The following is a 13,265-nucleotide window of genomic DNA, read 5'->3' as shown; positions in this document are numbered from 1 at the left end:
AGGCTTAGTCCAGAATAACCCTAACCATGTAGCTATAGGCTTAGTCCAGAATAACCCTAACCATGTAGCTATAGGCTCAGTCCAGAATAACCCTAACCATGTAGCTATAGGCTTAGTCCAGAATAACCCTAACCATGTAGCTATAGGCTTAGTCCAGAATAACCCTAACCATGTAGCTATAGGCTTAGTCCAGAATAACCCTAACCTATTTGCAGACGGGTCATGGGTTAGATCACATGTCTCTATGTGGGGGGGTCACTGCTTGAAGTGAGTAGTACACATGTTATAAACATAACATGTTTAGCCTGTTAGTATACAGTGTATGTCAGCGCTTTGTCCCGATAACCATATCACAGCTGTGCTAAAATCACAATGAAGCACACCAAGCTCTCATCTATTATGCTTAACATACACACACCACCTCTCTCCACACACACACACGCACGCACACACACACACCGACCTCATAATGTTGAGCAGTATCAGACCCTATCAGTTAGGAGTAAGAGGAAAGACAGGCCAATTATTTAGAGCTGCTATTAATGTTTTCCTGTTGAAAACAAAACGGCATCCAATTCCCAGCCCCCTCACACACACTATTTTTCACGATACACTGTGAGTCTCATTATGTGTGCATGGCTTACAGAATGGACAATGAGAGGGGCATCAGAAGTGTGTGTGTGTGTGTGTGTGTGTGTGTGTGTGTGTGTGTGTGTGTGTGTGTGTGTGTGTGTGTGTGTGTGTGTGTGTGTGTGTGTGTGTGTGTGTGTGTGTGTGTGTGTGTGTGTGTGTGTGTGTGTGTGTGTGTGGACGTGTTTAACTATTATTGTGGGGACCAGCAGTCCCTACAAGAATAGTAAACGAACAAAAAGTTGACCAGCTGGGGACATTTTGTTAGTCCCCACAAGGTCAAATGCTATTTCTAGGGGGTTTAGGGTTAAGGTTAGAATTAGTGTTAGGGTTAGAATTAAGTTAAATATTAAGGTTAGGAGCTAGGGTTAGTTGTAGGGTTAGGGTTAGGAGCTAGGGTTAGGTTTAGGGTTAGGATAAAGTTTAGGTTTTTGGGTTAGGGTTAGGGTTAAGGTTAGGGTTAGGGTAAGAGTACGGGTTAGGATTAGGGTTAGGTTTAGGGTTAGGGGTTAGGGAAAATAGGATTTTGAATGGGACTGAATTGTATGTCCCCACAAGGTTAGCTGTACAAGACTGTGTGTGTGTGTGTGTGTGTGTGCGAGAGAGCGAGTGTGTGCATGTGTGTGTGTGTGTGAGATAGCGAAGAGAGCGAGAGCGTGTGTGTGTGTGTGTGTGTGTGTGTGTGTGTGTGTGTGTGTGTGTGTGTGTGTGTGTGTGTGCGCGCCTCAGGGGCTCCGTTCACTGGCCGTCAGCTCCATGGGATTGATGGTGTGAAATGTCCAAAAAAGAAGGAGAGACATGTCACCACTTTCAAAGGTCCTGGGAGTGTGTGTGCATGAGCTTGCCTGTAACCTGTGTGTGTGTGTGTGTGTGTGTGTGTGTGTGTGTGTGTGTGTGTGTGTGTGTGTGTGTGTGTGTGTGTGTGTGTGTGTGTGTGTGTGTGTGTGTGTGTGTGTGTGTGTGTGTGAGAGAGAGAGAGAAGAGCAAGAAAGAAAGAGAGAGCGAGAGAGAGTGTGTGTGTGTGCGTGCGTGCGTGCGCGCCTCAGGAGCTCCTTTCACTGGCTGTCAGCTCCATAAGATTGATGGTGTGAAAAGTCCGACCAGAAGGAGAGACCTGTCACCCCTTTCAGTGCATGATCTTGCCTATAACCTGTGCATGTTTGTGTTGGCGAGGTACTCACATCACTTGGAAGGGGCAGTTGGGTGTGTGTAGGAACTTCAGTTCTCGGATGTTGCGCTGGGGGACGGTGTTAACTGTAGAACGACACCAGCACCTCTCCATCATACTGATGGGCTTAGCTGAAGAGGGGGTAGAACAGAGAACATGAATACAATATACAGTAATCATTAAGAGATAAGTGGAGAACATGAAAACACCATCTTATTTAGTCAGAAACCAGGAGAGAACACAAGGCCAAGTGAAAAATACTGTCAGAGAGGAGCAAGGCCCCCACTCTCAAGTAGAACAGGAACAACAAGGATATTATCCTACACTGTAAGACTTTTCAGTCATTTCAACAGTAAAACACTGTAGAATGCACTGTAAAATACCTTAAATGTGTTTTACAGAATTGATGCTATATATTGCACTGCATTTCACAGCATTATACAATCAAACTAAAAGCAACATATTGTATTATTTATTTATAGTAAATTCAATACAGTACCCTACAGTATTTTTGGAGCTCCTAAAACCTTTTAACCACGACTGGCCGCACGGTATTGTTGTTTCTGGCTCATTAACCTATTTTGAGATGTGCCTGGTAAGAGGCTCAATTTGTTGCGCCCGTGAGTGAGAGTGCTGTACCAATTTCACTGACGAGTGGTAGTAGTGTCCCCACAATTAAATGTTTACAGGGGACAGATCGGAGTGGCAGCAAGTCTCAAACCTTTAATGGTTGAGTATTTGACATGTCCTTTGGTCTGTTTTGGCTTGTGTTCACTGCAAGTTTGGAAGCCTTTTAAACTCAGCTACAGCTCTGGTTAATCGCTGGGCATCATTTGAGTTCAATATCATTACATTATATATATTTTTTTTTACATTTTCAATTTGACTTTGTTTTTACCAATCTAACCGCATTATAACAATGGTAAGCGTTTATTAGAATAGTAAATCTCTATGATAAACTGGGCAAATCAAGATGTAGCCTAGGCCTATTCACAATACAGGTGATTGTATAATCAATAGGAGTGTGTGCATGCATTGAGTTATTGAGCTTATTTTTGGCTGATTTCATTGGGCTACAGATGACAAACAATGCGTTTCCTTTCCATTTGGGACTCATTCTATTATAATGATCAACAACATTTGCGTAGAAGTAGAATATTTTATAAAAGTGTTTGCTGTCTCTTTAACCAGTAATGATGTCATTCAAGAGGGGTTTGCTGAAATAGCAAGACCGATTAGCAAGACCAATAGCAAGACCGATTAAGCAAGACCAATAGCAAGACCGATTAAGTGAATTAATAAAGTAAATCCGTTTGAAATCAGCATATTTGCGTTATGGTTTGCATATTATCACAAACAAAGTACTAGGGTAGTGAATTGATGTTGGCTTCAGCTGTAAGGTAATAAAAGAATGTTAGCAAACCAAGCTGGAAGCTACCGGTATCTTCTTGCAATGTAGTGTTCTAGCCTGTATGGATTTTTTGGGTTGCAAACTGCAATTAACAGTTTAAACATTTCTACATGCTGTGTCACATCCGAGTGTGTTAACTTCTGTGCAGGTGGGGAGCTGACATGATGCAGCACAGACACCCGGTACAGGCTAAGTGGAGCAGTCACGGTGCGCTCCCGCTACAAGGGGGACATAGGCCGTGCTGATAATCTTGATCCGTGAGAGAGATTCTAGCACCGTACCGTTTTACATGTTCTTTTTTTTACCCAATTTCATGGTATCCAATTGGTAGTTACAGTCTTGTCTCATCGCTGCAACTCCCGTACGGACTCGGGGAAGAGGCGAAGGTTGCGAGCCATGCGTTCTACGAAACGCAACCAGGCCAAGCCAAACTGCTTCTTGACACAAGGACCGCTTAACCCGGAAGCCAGCTGCACCAATGTGTCGGAGGAAACACCGTACACCTGGTGGCCGTGTCAGTGTGCATTGTGCCCAGCCTGCCACAGGAGTTGCTAGTGCGCGATGGGACAAGGACATCCCTGTCCACCAAACACTCCCCTTTCCCAGACGATGCTGGGACAATTGTGCACTGCCCCATGGGGTCGCAGCCGGCTGCGATAGAGCCTGGACTCAAACCAGGATCTCTAGTGGAACAGCTAGCACTGCGACAAAGTGCCTTAGACCACTGCGCCCCTCGGGATGCCTGTTTTACATGTTCTAGTATCAAAAAAGTACAGAAGTTTTGGTTTACCCTGCAACACTTTTTTGTTAAAGGAACGTTCCGGACATTTTTTTACCTCAAAATCGTTGTCCAGATCACGTTACGAACATGTAGGTCTGTGAAAACAGCTTAAAAATGAGTTCTGAAGAACAAAAGCTAGGTATAGATATTTTCCCGATTTGACCCTCGGTGACTACAACGAGCTTTAGGAAGGAGTGAGGTTGATTTTCTGGTCTCCGCTTGCCCCATCCCTGAACACTGGGAATTGAAATTGTGGCCGTTTCATAGCTAAACTGCCATGAAACTGTAGTTCTGTGTGAGTCAGTAAGCTCCTATCATTACTACTGTCAGAGAACCTATAGCGTGTAGAACAGCTGCAGCAAACGATGACCCCCCCTATGATTATAACTTTAATCAAGTGGTGTTGAATGATAATGTCCAACCGTATATGAACCAGGATACACTGAGGAGTAAATAAGATGACGGCGAATCTGTAGCCGCTGATGAAGCTGGGGAGTCTCGCACGAACACTGACTGGTGGTGCCTATGTGGAAACTGCCCAGTAGTGGCTCGAGACAGAGAGTGTTTGTTGTAACGACTTGGACCGGTCATAGTTTTGTTGTCCACAATTGCCACCTCCAGCCAAGGTGACAACTTTCTGTGAACGATTAGGAAATAAGAAAGGAAGAAAAGAAACCGGAGAGTGTAAGCTACAGAGCATTCGGAAAGTATTCAGACCCCTTGACTTTTTCCACATTTTGTTAAGTTACTGCCTTATTAAAAAAAAATATATATATATATATTATAAAATCCTCATCAATCTACACCCCAAAATGAAAAACAGGTTTTTAGAAATGTTTGCACGTTTATTAAACATAAAAAACAGAAATACCTTATTTACACAAGTATACAGACCCTTTGCTATGAGACTCGAAATTGAGATCGGGTGCATCCTGTTTCCATTGATTATCTTTGATGTTTCCGCAACTTGATTGGAGTCCACCTGTGGTGAATTCAATAGATTACAAATGATTTGTAAAGGCACACTCCTGTCTATATAAGGTCCCACAGTTGGCAGTGCATGTCAGAGCAAAATACAAGGCATGAGGTCAAAGGAATTGTCCGTAGAGCTCAGAGACACAGATCTGGGGAAGGGTACAAAACATTTCTGCAGCATTGATGATGCCCAAGAACACAGTGGCCTCCATTATTCTTAAATGGGAGAAGTTTGGAACTATCAAGGCTCTTCCTAGAGCTGGCAGCCCGGCCAAACTGAGCAATCAGGGGAGAAGGGCCTTGGTCAGGGAGGTGACCAAGAACCCAATGGTCACTCTGACAGAGCTCCAGAGTTCCCCTGTGGAGATGGGAGAACCTTCCAGAAGGACAACCATCTTTGCAGCACTCTACCAATCAGACCTTTATGGTAGAGTGGCCAGATGGATGCCACTCCTCAGCAAAAGACAGCCCGCTTGGAGCTTGCCAAAAGGCACCTAAAGGTCTCTCAGACCATCCAAAACAAGACCCTCTGATGAAACCAAGATTGAACTCTTTGGCCTGAATACCAAGCTTCACGTCTGGGGGAAACTTGGCACCATCTCTACAGTGAAGCATGCTGGTGGCAGCATCATGCTGTTGGGATGTATTTCAGCGGCCCTTACTAGGAGACTAGTAAGGAGACTTAGAGATCCTTGATGAAAACCTGCTCCAGAGCGCTCAGGACCTCAGACTGGGGCGAAGGTTCACCTTCCAACAGGACAACGACCCTAAGCACACAGTCAAGAACGCAGGAGTGTTTTCGGGACAAGTCTCTGAATGTCCTTGAGTGGCCCAGCCAGAACCTGGACTTGAACCCGATCAAACATCTCTGGAAAGACCTGAAAATATCTGTGCAGCGACACTCCCCATCCAACCTGACAGAGCTTGAGAGGATCTGCAGAGAAGAACGGGAGACACTACCCAAATACAGGTGTGCCAAGCTTGTAGCGTCATACCCAAGAAGACTCGAGGCTGTAATCGCTGCCAAAGGTGCTTCAACAAAGTACTGAGTAAAGGGTCTGAATACTTACATACATAACGGGGGGTAAGGTTGTAAGAATAAGGCTGTAATGTAACAAAATGTGGAAAAGTCAAGGGGTTTGAATACTTTCCAAATGCGCCGTATATATACAGTATATGTTCAGTGCCAGTGCCAAATGTACTGTGTGCAGGGATACTGGAGAAGTTGAGTTAGATATGTACAGCCTCAATTAGTTGGGGCGTAAACTCTACAAGATGTCGAAAGTGTTGAACAGGGATGCTGGCCCATGTTGACGCCAATGCTTCCCACAGTTGTGTCAAGTTGGCTGGATGTCCTTTGGGTGGTGGACCATTCTTGATACACAAAGGAAACTGCTGAGCGTGAAAAACCCAGCTGCGTTGCAGTTCTTGGCACATTCAAACTGGTACGCCTGGCACCTACTGCCATACCCCGTTCAAAGGCACTTCAATATTTTGTCTTGACCATTTACACTCTGAATGGCACACATACACAATCCATGCCTCAATTGTCTCAAGGCATCCTTCTTTAACCTGTCTCTACACTGATTGAAGTGGATTTAACAGGTGACATCAATAAGGGATCATAGCTTTCACCTGGATTCCCTTGGTCAGTCTATGTCATAGAAAGAGAACGTGTTCCTAATGTTTAGTACATTCAGTTCATATATTCTGGACTCTGACATTACTCGTTTAAAAAATGTAAATATTTCTTCATTATTTTCTTTTTCTTTTTTGGATTTGTGTGTATTGTTAGGTATTACTGCGCTGTTGGACTGAGGAATTTGCTCATTTTTACCGTCTCCACTGCGGCCCTGTAGGCCGTCTCGCCATTGTTGGTAATCAGGCCTACCACTGTTGTGTCGTCTGCAAACTTGATGATTGAGTTGGAGACGTGCGTGGCCATGCAGTCATGGGTGAACAGGGTGTACAAGAGGGGCCTGAGCACGTGTTGAGGACCAGCATAGAGAAGGTGTTGGTGCATACCTTCACCACCTGGGGTCGGCCCGTCAGGAAGTTCAGGACCCAGTTGCACAGGGCGGGCTCAGACCCAGGGCCCCGAGCTTAGTGATGAGCTTGAAAGGCACTATGGAGAAGGTTAAGGTGTAGTCAATGAACAGCATTCTTACATCGGTATTCCTCTTGTCCAGATGGTATAGGGCAGTGTGCAGTGCGATGGCGATTGAGTCATCCGTGGATCTGTTGAGGCGGTATGCAGATTGAAGTGGGTCTAGGGTATTGTGTAAGGTGGAGGTGATATGAGCCTTAACTAGCCTCTCAAAGCACTTTATGATGACAGACATTTAGTTCAATTACCTTCGATTTCTTGGGTACAGGAGCAATGGTGGACATCTTGAAGAAAGTTGGGACAACAGACTGGGATAGGGAGAGACAGAATATGTACGTAAACAATACAGCCAGCTGATCTGCACACGATACGAGGAAGCGGCCAGGGATGTCGGGATGCGAGGGTTAACACGCTTAAATATCTTACTCAGGTTGGCCACGGAGAACGAGAGCTCACAGGCCTCGTGAGCGGCGGTGGACTGCTTCGGAGGTACTGTGTTTTCCTCAAAATGGGTGAAGGTGTTTAGCTTGTCTGGGAGCAAGGCATCAGTGTTCGCAACGTTTAGAATCTGTTATTGTCTGGAATCCCTGCCACATACTCTCGTGTCTGAGCTTTTGAAATGTGACTCCACTGTCTCTCTACTGACGTTTTGCCTGCTTGATTGCCTTACGGAGGGCATAGCTGGACTGTTTGTACTCGTCCATGTTCCCAGTCAACTTGCTGTAGTTCACTCATTCCTTTTTGTGAGAATGTTGTCATCTATATATGGTTTTCTGTTAGGATAAGTTATAATCATCACAGTGGGAACAACATCCTCTATGCACTTTCTAAATGAACTCAGTCACTGAGGCAGTGTATACGTACATTTTATTCTCAGAGGCAACCAGGAACATCATAGCGTCATAGATTTCGATTGGTCAGACCAACGTTAAATAGTCCTTACCTCGGGTACTTCCTGGTCAGGTTTTCTTCCTATACGAAGGGAGGAGCCGAATGGAGGCGTGATCTGATTTGCCGAATGGGGAGCGGGGGAGGGCCTTGTAGCCATCCCGAAAGGGGGAGTAGCAATGGTCAAGAATTGTTGATGAGGGCCTCCCGAGTGGCGCAGCGTTCAAAGGCACTGCATCGCAATGCATGAGGCGTCACTACAGGCCGGGTTCATTTCTGGCCTGTGTCGCAGCCGGCCACACCCGGGAGACCCATGAGGAGGCGCACAACTGTCCCAGTCTCGTCCGGGTTAGGGGAGGGTTTGGCCGGCTGAGATGTCCTTGTCCCATTGCGCTCTAGCGATTCCTGTGTCGGGCTGGGCGCATGCACGCTGACACGGTCAGCAGTTGTACGGTGTTTACTCCAACACATTGGTGCGGCTGGCTTACGGGTTAAGCGAGCAGGGAGTCAAGACGCAGTGCGGCTTGGCAGGGTCGTGTTTCAGAGGACGCGTGGCACTTGACATTCGCCTCTCTCGAGTCTGTATGGGAGTTGCAACGATGGGGCAAAACTGTAACTACCAATTGGGGAAAAAAAGGTGTAAAAAGTATGGGAGGGGATGTGTTGATAAAACTTTGGTAGCGATTTCCTTTATTAAAGTTCCCAGCTACAATAAATGCGGCCTCCGGATATGCGGTTTCCAGGTTGCACAAAGTCCAGTGTAGTTCCTTGAGAGACGTGACGGTGTCAGCATGAAACATACACCTCCACATTCATTTTCCCCGGGGAGTTCTTTCTTTCTGTCCGCGGGATAGATGGAGAACCCCGCTGGCCGAATGGATGGGGAGAGTATATCCGGAGAGCCATGAGTCCATAAAACAGAGTATGTTACAATCCCTCTGGAAGGAGATCCTCGCCCTGAACTTGCCTACTTTTTTATCCTGGGACTAAACGTTAACGAGTAATATACTCGGAAGCGGTGGATGGTATGCACGCCTCCTGAGTCTGACGAAGAGCCCACTCCTTGTTCCTTTTTTCTTGCGAAGGAGACTTGGAGTAGCCCCCGGAATGAATGGAATTGCATCGGGGAGTTCAAACAAAGGATACAATTTAGGGAAATCAAATTTCTGGTCGAAATGCTGGTGACTGATTGACTGATCTAATATCCCAAAGTTATTTTTGTCTGTAGGTAATAATGTAATAAATGTCCTGAGCAAATAATGTAAGAAATAACAAAACATTATAATAATATTCGCTAGGGATATTAAATCCAACGTGGATCCAGGCACAACTGTCTTCACCGGCGTAGCTAATGAGACACCAAAATATTCCGGACATTCCTCGAGAACACCTTTTTTCCAGCACTTGGGCTGTAATGCATCGCATGCGCTATCACAACAGCTGTTCGTCACTTGACTGACATTCAGCCTTCCTGGATCAGATAATGATGTGTGAAAATATCATGGCGTAACTACTCACCTGGACACCAAATGCGCATCCAACAAGTTTTATGCTAAATATTGAAGAGCCACGTTAAGAACAGTATTTATTTAGGTTTTAAGCATCAAGGTAAAGTGACTCTTTTATTTAGGTTTGAAGCATTCAATTTTGAATTTGCATTTATTAGGGTTGTTTTCCCCCCCATAACATAAGGAGACATGAAATGTTACGTAATTACACTGCATTTCTGAGAGCGCTATACAAAAAACCCTCCGACAGCTAGATCTAGGATTCTTACAGGGTTCAAGTTTAATGTCAAATATAACCGATTAATGCTTAATATATGATATAACGACAACGTACACTTTTTATGCCACACAATTTTAGACAAATCCGTCAAGACACCAACCATAATAATGGGTTAAACATAGGTTTTTAATCACCTTGTGAATTTGTATGACTTTAGCTTATATCATAATGTAATTACATGAAAAAAAGTTGTTGATTTATTAGTGGTCCAGTGTAGGAAATCCTCACTGGAAACCTAGTTTATAAAAAGACCCACATGCACGCACTGCTGGAGTTGTCGTGCCCTGGTGGTGTTGCTTTACGCACAACGAGTAGACTATAAATGCTTTATAAATGCCTAGGCTACTTGTTATTACTGCTCATGGGGAATATGACACTAAAAATAAATTCAAAAGGGCCATTCATTTGAACAGTTTATTTGAAAATAAAATGATTTCCATATGCTATTTGACAGTGAATGTGGAACTAGCCAATGAGTCATCCAAATAAAGCATGTTTAACCCGGAGCACCTTTTCAATGATTCAAACTAGATGTAATAAATAAGATAAAATAGTTGACATTCTATTATTAATTGCACCATGTGATCAGGAAAAATTATTGTGCTAGGGCCACTACAAATCAAATACATGCTAGGGTGTCTAATCAACAATGCATATTTTGACCAATTGGTAAATCATGTTAATTTTGTAGATAAAAGTTATTTGAGTTTTTGCAATTGCATTTATTATTGGCGCACGCGTGTGTGTCTGTATGCGCCATCGCGCACATGTTCATTTTGTCCACCCACACCAGACGGACCAGGACACGCAGGTTGAAATATCAAAACAAACTCTGAACCAACTATATTCATTTGGGGACAGGTCGAAAAGCATTAAACATGTATGGCAATTTAGCTAGCTAGCTTGCTGTTGCTAGCTAATTTCTCCTGGGATATAAACATTGGGTTGTTATTTTACCTGAAATGCACAAGGTCCTCTACTCCAACAATTAATCCACAGATAAATGGGTAAACCGAGTTTGTTTCTAGTAATCTCTCCTCCTTCATGCTTCTTCTTCTTCTTTGGACTTTATATGGCGGTTGGCAACCAACTTTAAAAGGTGCATTACCACCACCGACTGGAGTGTGGACCTCAGTTCATCTTTCAATTACCTACTTGGGTATATGCTCCTAAAAACCAACGAGGAGATTGGAGAGGCAGGACTTGAGGCACATCGAGCATCACAAATAGTTATATTTTAGAGCATGGCCACGCTAACGCGCGGGAGCAGTGTGGGTGCAATGACTGAATAACATGTATGTACATTTATTTTGCAACGCTCACGCTGGTCAGCGTGCAATTTGTGGTAGCAACAAGAGGCAACAAGAAAAATGCATTCAATCATTTGAAGAAGAATAACCATCCCCTACATTACGAAGATTGCATGGTAAAACAAAATCGCCAGACAGCAGCAAAGTCCCTCTGCCACAACCAACCATCTACCTTAAACAGGCATTGATTGCCGATGCGTTTTCAAGTGTAAGGTACGGAAAAACATCCCACAGACATTTAGAAATCACAGAGGTTAATACCTATCACATAGCCAAAGACATAGTCCTTTTTACACAGTCTGCAAAGAGGGCGTCAAAAGGATGATAAACAAGCTGGGCAGGAGATATTATTTTATATATTTCTCCCAAGTAGCTATCCCAACACTGTGCAACAAAATTAAGGGTGAAGTTGAAACATGTCCCGTTAAATAACTGGACCAGATTCCAATGTTTTGGACACAGGCTGCACCTTGTAATCGGTAGGCTACGTGTTACATGTTTTTAAGGCACTTTGACTTAAAACTTCAATTATAATAATGATTGAAATGACATAATTACACAATCATAAGCTTCCTATTACATCTGCAGCCTATGGCTGCCTGAATAAATAATTAACTTAGGTTATTTAATAACTCATCATGGTAAAATAGGAAATAGGAACTAATAATAATAATGTTATTCATTCATTAATGAACAACTGCTGCGCTTATAGCACTATATTTTGATGATCAAGTTAAAAATGTATGTAGGTGTAATAATCCTATATATTATCATATGTAGCCTATAACAATGTTAGAAATGATTTGTTTCATTTGGTTGTGTATTCAGTTAGCACAGTATGTATTCATTCATATGATTTTATTTTAGAAGTGATGTTCTCTACCCTGACACTTGTCTGAAGGAATTACACATTTTCACCCGAGAATAAAGGCTACTTGGCAGGCTTACTTTCCTGTTCAATTTGTCCTTTTTTTCTAGAATCCGCAGGACATAAAACAATATAGAGGTAAGATAGATATCGATTTTGAGACATGCCATGTAGTATTTTCATATTATAGTATATGCATTTGATATTATTGCGAAATTCCTGTTCTTTTTTGAAGATCTCCCACAAAAACAAGCATAACTCTGTGAAATGTCAACGGAGCATTGAGCGTACAGCAAGTTTTTTATTTTCAAAGACTTATACATTTAGTTCAGCTCATGTCATGCTACTTTAGATTTTTGCGACACGTGAAGCTTTGAAGACAACCACCACGACATGTAAAAAGTTGCACGGTTGTATTAGGTTACGAAATCCGACATTTGGGATATACTGTTAATGAAATGTTAGAGAAAGACCCCACTGAACTATTCAGAACATCCCCATAGCGCGTTTGTGGACACACCATAACATGCATTATCGAATTCGATGTAGCTCAAGCATGGTGTAAACTAGGCAGACCGAATGAACAACGTATTATTATTATTATGAGTGACCATTTTAGCAGAAATCAGCAGCTACACGTCTCACTAAAACAGCCGCAGAACATGCAGCGCCTCGGACACATACAGAACCGCCCCGCGGGGGTATAGAAAACCTCCACACAATGCTTGATTTGAATAACGAATAACAGATATAATAGCTAAACTCATCCGAAGTAGCCTACCTTGTGAGAAAGGAACGTATGTCGCCACAGCAAGCACAGACATAACCGCCAAGAGTTTCAAATCCATGATGAACGATAACGATACCGGTAATCCGTTCAGTGTAGAGTCCAGAGCACACTGTGACAGTGGGCGAGTGTGTCGGATTGTTGAAGTTATGTATGGCGCAATGGGGAGAACGGGAAAGTGGGAGTGTCTGACGATGAACAAATTAAGTGGGAGTGTATGTGGATTTGATATATGACCCCCTGAAAACCGAGTATCCGCTAGATCTCTGGATCTAAATCAAAGTAGTACGAAAATCTGTGCAAACTTCCCCTGCTTTAACCTCAGGCTGGTGGCATAATGGCAAATTCGGTATCTTTGGCTTTGGGAACTGGAATTGATAGCGTTTAGTGGGACAGTGCATTTGTTAAGCCTAGTGTGATACGGAGAATAAAAAAAGTGACTCATAAATTAGCTATGCATTCTGCTCGGACTTTAATATGGTCGCTGCGTTCAGAGCAATGGCAGGATTCATTTGTACACGTTTATATTTGGTCACGGTGTGTTAACTTCTC

General features: G+C 43.5%; 1 protein-coding gene across 1 annotated transcript in view; it reads right to left on the bottom strand.

Annotated features, from left to right (window-relative positions):
• cxcl12a (chemokine (C-X-C motif) ligand 12a (stromal cell-derived factor 1)) overlaps nt 1–12,838 on the bottom strand; it is a 37,701-nt gene extending 24,863 nt beyond the window's left edge. The window contains exons 1-2 of the mRNA XM_038960273.1: nt 12,708–12,838; nt 1,812–1,929 (exon numbers count right to left, since the gene is read on the bottom strand). Coding sequence (XP_038816201.1) covers nt 1,812–1,929; nt 12,708–12,774 — 185 coding nt within the window. The 5' untranslated portion in view covers nt 12,775–12,838. The remainder of the gene's footprint in view (nt 1–1,811; nt 1,930–12,707) is intronic.
• Nucleotides 12,839–13,265: the final 427 nt, after the last annotated feature.

This window comes from Salvelinus namaycush, chromosome 22 (assembly GCF_016432855.1).
Source record: "Salvelinus namaycush isolate Seneca chromosome 22, SaNama_1.0, whole genome shotgun sequence".
Taxonomy (NCBI): domain Eukaryota; kingdom Metazoa; phylum Chordata; class Actinopteri; order Salmoniformes; family Salmonidae; genus Salvelinus; species Salvelinus namaycush.
The sequence above is the reverse complement of the archived record's forward strand: the minus strand, read 5'-3'. Positions and strand labels throughout refer to the sequence as shown.